Genomic DNA, 8,278 nt, shown 5'->3' with positions numbered 1-8,278 from the left:
CTACCGCAGACAGAAATACAAATTTCAGTCTATTCTCAGCCCGCCTGCCATCTTGAAAACCGATAACCACCACAGTCTTATCTAGCAGTACATCATCACACATTTACAGCAATGCCATACTACAAAGAATATACAGCCGCAGAAAAAATTAAGAGACCACAATACATTTTTTTGTTTCACTCAATTTATGGGTGTACTGTGAATAAAATATATTTTTCTGCAAACTGCAGCCTGGTTCTTCCCTGTTTCTCATTAATGAAGGGCTTCTTCCTTGCTTTATAGGACTTCAGTCCTGCTTCTAGGAGCCTGATACAAACTGTCCTAGCAGTGCACCTCACACCTGCACTTAATGTTTCCCATTCCTTTTTAAGGTCACTTGATGTCATGCTACGATTCATTGAGGAGTTGACGGTCATCTCTAGCATTAGAAAGCCAGTTCCTCCCTTTACCTGGATGGTTTCTGGTCATTCCCAGTGTCTCCTGCTTCACCTTGTCCTTATGAACTATCGTCTTAGAAATTTTTAACCTGGAAGCAGCCTGCTGCTCAGTGTAACCTTCTGCCAGCAGAACCAAGATTAAACCAGGATTTAACAATGCAGATTTGTTTAAAAATATAGAGTGGTCTCTTAATATTTTCCATGGCTGTATGTTTATGAAAGAAGAATTGAAATACAATACTTTTAAAATAAATACCCAGTAGACCACTATGGTCCTTATTAAATTTCTCTTTTCTCTCCAGTTATTTTGCCTTGGTTTTCATGCAGCTGTGGGCAGAGAAGCCACTTAGAACAATTTGAATTTGAAACTTTATTAACATTAGATGGCGCCAGTCCCTCTTACCCCTCTCCAAGCCACCTACCCTTTAATTTAACAGGAAACTAAAAATTACCGCACAGAAAAAGAGATGGAACAGAATATAGGGTGAAGACCTTATTTGTCCTCTGGGAAAGTTACAACAGTGATGCTTAAAGCATGAACAAGCACAAAGGATAATGAATCAGGAATGACACACAGTAATAAATCATGATTTTACCCAGACATTCACAAACTGTTATTCAACAGCACCAAAGTTACACCAATAAATTCACAATAGGTGAAGTCATGCTATAGTAGGGTGTACCTGTCCTAAAATTCCAAAATGCATATTATAGTACATCATGATCCATTCAGAACACATTGTAAGTTTATGAACTTATGTCAGTAGATGTCCCGCATTCATGTAAATTGCAGACAGTAGATAAACGTAAATGCAAGTCCGTAGCAAACTGATCAACACTTAAAATGTATGTGGTGAAGATACACAGTAAAGGGCACCAGGATTGTCAGTAATGCCTGCTTAGTGCTCTAACACAAGAAGTAGATGAAGCCTATTTAGATTCTGCGCTAATATAAAGAACACATGAGGTGGACGAAATAGCAGAAATACCACGTTAAAATGTTCTTTAAACCGCAGTTACAAAATCAGATACGAGAGACAATCATGTTTGGTTGAATGCCAGTTAGCAGTACATAGCAATGAAAGCAGGATCACCACTTTCATTTGAATTTTCAAGGCAACAAGAGGCAACTTACCTACAGAGTTCCAGAGAGATGGGCATCCGAGGAATCCAAGTGCATCGGTCACAAAAACTGCAGTATTATTCAACGTGTCAAGTGGAATTGTCACAAAAATAAGCCTGTCTGCATATGCCAGACACAGATAAAGTGACGAAGGGAAATGGGGGTCGCAAGTCAAGCCACACAGACAGGAACAGACACTTAACAGGACAGATAATAGTTAATTACCTCAGATCTGAATCAGCACCTCTGTGACCCAGTTTCAACAAATGTGTTTCACAAAGCAGGAATTTAAGGCAGGGCTGCAGTTTGGAAATCGTTTGCATCCAAGGCTTATGTGCAAAGTCATACAACCAGGTGTACAAAACCTGGACCCCAGAGTAATATAAAAGAAATTATGGTTCCATAAGTCTTTGGTCACAACTTTCCCTACATCCACATGGGTATATGATTGGCCAAAGGATACTTTCAACCCAGAGTGTCTATTGGTACATGTAGCAATTTTGTGGGACTCATTATTTGGGATGATTGTCATGCATGGTCGTATAATGGCCAAGGAATATGAAGCCACTTTCCAGGACCATGTAGAGCCTATGCTGAAAACATTGTTCCCTAATATCCCCATATTCCAGAATGGTAATGCGCCCACACACACTAGTTAACATCATAATGAAGTGAAATGCCTTCCATTGCCTCCACAATCCATATCCAAACACCACTGAATCCACCACCCTCAAATAACTGGAGGTATTTATTCCTCGAGAATGGTTCAGCAACCTACAGCACACAGTTCAAAACATGCATGAGAGCATTCAAAGCAAGGCTGTTCTGACGGAAAAAAAGTGGTCCTATTCCACATTTGGTCATTTATATCTGTATACATTGTTTGGTGTTTCGATTATTTTGTAAAACGCCTTTATATCTCATAAAGCTTGATATTAGCGTAACTAGGTAACCGGCAAGCCTCAATTTGAAAACGCAATTTTGGGATTTGGCCACAAGAGGGTGCAATGCACAAAAATCTCTGAGGGTGTGAAACTGGTTCTGTTCACAAGATTTAACAATAGTGAGCCTAGGATTAACATGATTTGTTCACGACTTGCATAATTTTTGAGAAATTCGCATATTTTAAAACTATTTTCGCCTGCAAAATGTACACGCGGTCCTGCATTAGAAAAATCGTCAGGATTGATTCTAACTTATAGACATTAGTAAAAACGTAAAAGATTAGAAAAAAAATAAATCTGTCTGTAAGACTGTGCGTACTGTGCCCTTTATAACAGCTGTGTTACAGTTGATTCAAAAGACAGCAAGATATCCCATTTGTCACCCCTTTCCCTCCATTTTCGGTTTAAAAAGCACTACACCCGCTTCTGGATGAGGCACCGGCCACGCCCCCCTGTGGGAGGAGCCTGTTTTCGGGTGTGCTCATGCATTACCGAATAAGATTGAACTCACTACATTCCCTCGACAGAGCGCTGTCTGCAGCCAGGTCTGCTCGCTGAGTACTTAGTCCAGGAGAATATTCAGGTGTATTGTAAATATCCACCGATACTGTTTCAGGCTGATTTCAACAGACATTACGAGGTAAGCTTTCATTAATGCTTACGTGTAAATGGCATGCAAAAAATTAATAATTATTATGGTTTAAGTGCCTCATTAGGAAATTGGCAATGATATGTACTATAACAAAAAATGCAACTAGCGCTGAGTGTTGTAAGAACTAGATGACTTGCGGGGATGTTTAATGAATGCTTTCTGTGCTAGCTGAACAGTTTGAATGGCATTTCGGACAGCTACATGAATTTTAAAGACGCTGCATTTCCCAGTACTGAGACTTCATTCTTTGTTAGTGCAGCAATTGTCACAGTGCTAAAGCAAATTTTGTTTTGTTGTTAGTGAATGCATGCTGTGTAGTATGTAAGCTAAGCGTGCTGTCTCTCACTGTTTAGGGTTTCTTTCAAGGGAAGATAATGCCGACGGCTGTAAATAAAAATTCCGACTTGGAGTTTGACTCCTTACAACCTTGCTTCTATCCGGATGAAGATGATTTCTATTTAAGTGGCCCCGACTCTGCTCCACCTGGAGAGGACATCTGGAAAAAATTTGAGTTGTTGCCCACGCCTCCTCTCTCCCCGAGCAGAGCCGGCATCCCTGGGGATGCGGCTTCTGTATCTAGCGACTCGGCTCCGCTGGGGTTCGGATTAGAAAGCCCTTTGGAGTGGGCATCGGAGCTCCTTCTCCTTCCCGAAGATGATATTTGGGGGGCGTCGGACGGAGACCTGTTTGGGGGCGCTTTGGAAAGTAACCTGAACTCTATAATTATCCAAGACTGCATGTGGAGTGGATTTTCGGCCCGGGAGAACCTCGAACGAGCGGTGAGCGAGAAGCTGGGGAAAGCCATTTCCACGGCCGCCAGCTGCGGGCAGAGGATCGGCAGGGACAATAAGGCGGTGGAGCTGGGCGCTCCCGTTCAGGAGTGTGTGGACCCCGGCGTGGTTTTCCCTTTCCCCGTTAACAAAAGTAACAGCAGTAGCAGCAGCAATAGTAAAAGTGCTCCCGGGACAGCACCTTCAGCGGCTGCCAAACGCAATGCTGACGACACCCCGAGCGACTCCGGTAAGATAGCTGAGGATACTTCCGACATGTTTGCATGTGCGATGTCGATAAGGGATTATCTCATTGTCAGGTGGGCGTCCAGGCTTAACAAAGTGGACGAACTTTATGAAGCGAGCAGAAGGCACACGTAATAGGCTTCCGTACTGCACGATTCTTATTTTTTTTGTTGCAGTTTTTGCATTTATAGAATGGGCAAATAGCATTATTCTAACAACAAAAAAGTAATAGATGGAGACATACATAACTTATTAGTCTTATTAAGGACACCGCTCTTCCCGTAGTTATTACTGACTATTGTTATCACTGATCACATGCACGTACTTGCTCGCCGCAGCCTTAGTATTAATTCACGATCACGTGTGAAAAACTACATTAGGCGTGGGAACCGATGTAACACCGCGCGTGTCATTCGCGCGCGCTTCCTCCAGCAGATGGCAGTAATAATTAATGTTTTCTGGGTTTGATGTATTAAATATGAACTTAATCCCGACTCGGGTTGTGTTGGCGGTCATATCAGACACCCATCACTCACCTGCGTGGATTTGGAGGAGCTGCTTGGATAAGAGATGGATGCTTTATACTACATGACTACGATCAGGCTAAGACACTATAAGCATGGGTACTTATTTATGGATCTGTCTATTTCTTTATTTATTTATTTGGCACACCCCCGTTACATAGACCAGGTGGCAGTGTTCACAGTTTTTAAGGTTGAATGCTGTACCCTAATTTACCGTTGGCCTATAGTTTTGTCCTACGCGTTTTATCCGACATTATTGCTTATTTAGCCTTAAAGAAGTAAACATGAAAGAGTCCGCGGAGGCTATTAAATACTTTGCAGCAGGTTGGGTGCTGGACGTGGACTGATCGGATAGTTTAAAGTTGTTGCTCTGCTGTAATACCCTAGGTATTCAGATATCTTGGCTCCAGTAAGATACCCAGCTGCATAAAATCTGCACGAAGTTGCTTTTGAATAAAGTGCCAGGAAGAGCAGTAAATAGCTGACGCAGATGGATACGCATTCACCCTTAGGCTTTGTACGTTGGGGCGGTTTATACCCCCGATCGCACTTCAGCGTGTGTCCCCCAGCTTTCGCATTTCAAGAATTGAAATAGCATGCGGGTCGCTTAAGGGGAGCAAATGGCTGTCGTTCGCGGCTCTTTGTGTGGCAGCTTCGCTTCACATGGAGAGTAAAAGGAGCCACGGCTTGGCAGAAGGCTCGGCAGCCTGACGGAAGCGCGGGCCGGCCCCGAAATGGGCTCCTGTCTCTTTAAAGTCTGACGGCTTTGAACAAGAGCTGCCTCCCAACAGCTGTCTCCCTGGCGCGGCTCCAGAGCGCTGGCTTAAGGAGAACCTCCAACTGGCGCTGCGGCGACCTTCACATGGACTCATTCTGGCTCTTATGGGGCTTTCCGGTGCTTTCAGCACAAGGCATGATCCTTTTTTAAGAGCCTTGTATCAGACTGAGGTTAAGGAAGAGAAGTGGGTGGCTTTTTTGCGTACAGTCTGAGTGGTAAGGTTTGCGTGCAAGCAAATCTGTGTCGGCGTCTCCTCGCTCCCCCTCTCACTGTGATCTTTGAAAAAGACTAAACTGTCAGCTGTTTTCTCGTCTTTCTTAGATTATTTGTAAAAAAAAAAAAAAAAAACATACAAGTATTGCGGCTGACATCGTAGCAGCCCTGCACTTGTATAAAAACAGCAGAATACAGGAGTGGGCTCTGATATCCATTTCTATATTCCATTGAATAAATATTTATTTTTAGAGTTAATAAATCATGGAGATTTAAATGGTATATATGATTTTCCCTTAACTGAAGCCAGCATTTGTTTAATTTTAAAATGTGAAATGGAAACAAGAAATGCAGAGTCTCTAGGGATATGTAATTTGGTCAAGTTGCATCAGACTTGGCAGTGGCTGTGGGCTGGATAGATAACTGCATTTTGTCAATAAGTACTCCCCCAGGTAATGACATTGAGCAACCATCACCATGACCCCAGCAGGCATGTGGCTTTTAACACAGATATCCTCTATCGTTTATGTTCCCTGAAAAAAAAAAAAAACAAGTAAATCATGTGGGTCTCTTGGTTTCCCTCCAGATGATGAGGATGATGATGAAGATGAGGAGGAGGAGGAGGAAGAGGAGGATGAGGAGGATGAGGAGGAAATCGATGTTGTGACAGTGGAGAAGAGGCGGTGCGGAGGCGGCAGGACCAAGGCGGGGCCCGGTGGCCAGAGTGCAGCCCGCCCCCCGCAGGAGCTGATACTGAAGCGAGGCGCCCCCATCCACCAGCAGCACAACTACGCAGCGCCTTCACCCTACGCGGAGGAGGAGGATGCCCCCGCACCGGCAAAGAAGGCCAAAGGCGAGCCCCCGCGGGCCGGCAAGGCCAGTGCCAACGCGCCTCCTGCAACAGCCCTGCAGAGGTTGCGAAAAAACGACAGCCCGCGGAGCTCCGATTCGGAGGACAGCGAGCGGCGGAGGAACCACAACATCCTGGAGCGGCAGAGGCGCAACGACCTGCGCTCCAGCTTCCTACTGCTGCGGGACCACGTGCCAGAGCTGGCCCGCAACGAGAAGGCCGCCAAGGTGGTCATCCTGAAGAAGGCCGCCGAGTACCTGTGCGCCCTGGAGGCCGATGAGCGCCGGCTGCAGCTGGAGAAGGACCGGCTGCAGGTTCGAAGGCAGCAGCTCCTCAGGAGGCTGGAGCTGACCAGGACTCGCTGAGCGCCAACCCAAACCCCACCCTATGCCCCCCCCCCCAAGGACCCTCACTGCCATTTTTGCACATTTTTTGACATTACGAATGTTGGGTTCGAGTTCAGTCCAGTCACAAAAAAAAACAAAACAGTGAAAAGGGGACTGCCCCCCCTTTTTATAAGCAACTTCTTTTATTCAGGTTGAGCTTGACACAGGTCTTACTGTTTCATATCAGAGGTGGTGGGGCCGAACAGTGAGAGTATGCCCACAATCCTCCACGTTGCCTTCACAACTTCACCACAAAGCCACAAAGGACAGCAATGCCATAAACTTCGGTCGAGATGTTATCTTCATATTATCGGAGTCGTTCATTCCTTCAGTCTCACTGGTGCTCAAAGAATGGATGTATTTTGGTGCACCTTGATATTATACATCCTAAACTTTTGTAAATACTATTTACACAGTCTGCCTTTTTGTATACATTTGTCCTGTTTTTATGTCAAAGATGCCAATACTAGACTGGAATTTTATATACCTGGAAAGTACTGTAATGCCTCAATGTTTGAGGATCATAAGACTTGGTAATATAACAATATATTGTTTGTTTTTTTTCTATGTACCATACTAATTCTTACACACCTCTATACTTTAGTGTGATGCTGATACATACTAAATTTAATGCTTATATTTTCGTATGAAAATGAGTTCTGAGTAGATATTACTTTATCCCCTTGTTTTACACTATATACAGTTACTTTCTTTTTCAACTTTGTTTTTATATGTGTTACTTCTGGGTGCATAGAACTGGGTAAACTGAATTTTTTAAAAAAAATATGTACACTTAGTGCTGCAGCTTATAGCACTTTGAAATACCTCATGTTTAAAAAAATAAATAGACAATGAAAAGGAATGTGGTAGTGGATCCGGCTGAATCGTTAGCACCGCTAACGAGGGCCCCCGCTCACCTCCACAGCCACCCGAAACGGATTGGCGGCGTGCTGGCCTTTGTGTGTTGGGTCTGAAAGCTTTCATTGAAACCACTTTTCCCTGAATATTTTCAATACCTTTGTGGGCGGGGGGGGGGGGGTGTGTGGCTGGGGGTGGTTTGGGGGCAGAGCAAGTTTTTTCCTTTCATGTTTACAAGTTTGATATTTCAGGATTTTTTTTTTTTTTTTTTTAAAACATGATTCGAAACTCAATATTCTTTCGTGGGGGGGTCGTCACTCCAAGCGTGGGTAGGCTTGTGTAATGAGCGAGTAGGCTTACTGTGATTGACGGGATCAGGTTTGGCAGCCCAGTTGACGGCCTTGTGGGGGGAGGGAGGCTGGATGGGGGGTCAGGGCTATGGTGGGTGTGACTCAGGACCACTAGTTTTTCTCCTGCGTTCACCGAGCAGCGTCTCG

At 44.4% G+C, this 8,278-nt stretch overlaps 1 protein-coding gene across 1 annotated transcript; it reads left to right on the top strand.

Annotated features, from left to right (window-relative positions):
* The first annotated feature begins 3,028 nt into the window (after nucleotides 1-3,028).
* mycn (MYCN proto-oncogene, bHLH transcription factor) lies at nucleotides 3,029-7,785 on the top strand. The gene is made up of 3 exons (XM_049002343.1): nucleotides 3,029-3,144; nucleotides 3,510-4,176; nucleotides 6,274-7,785. The coding sequence occupies exons 2-3, from the start codon at nucleotides 3,531-3,533 to the stop codon at nucleotides 6,900-6,902; spliced, it is 1,275 nt and encodes a 424-aa protein (XP_048858300.1). The 5' UTR covers nucleotides 3,029-3,144; nucleotides 3,510-3,530; the 3' UTR covers nucleotides 6,903-7,785.
* The last annotated feature ends 493 nt before the right edge of the window (nucleotides 7,786-8,278 follow it).

Source organism: Brienomyrus brachyistius, unplaced genomic scaffold, assembly GCF_023856365.1.
Source record: "Brienomyrus brachyistius isolate T26 unplaced genomic scaffold, BBRACH_0.4 scaffold66, whole genome shotgun sequence".
NCBI lineage: Eukaryota > Metazoa > Chordata > Actinopteri > Osteoglossiformes > Mormyridae > Brienomyrus > Brienomyrus brachyistius.
Note: the sequence above shows the minus strand (reverse complement) of the source record. Positions and strands in the feature narration are given on the sequence as shown.

Coding starts and splice junctions, on each gene's coding strand:
- mycn (XM_049002343.1), top strand. CDS start 3,531: ATGCCGACGGCTGTAAATAAAAATTCCGACTTGGAGTTTGACTCCTTA. Junction 4,177..6,273: donor CGACACCCCGAGCGACTCCG/GTAAGATAGCTG, acceptor GTTTCCCTCCAG/ATGATGAGGATGATGATGAA.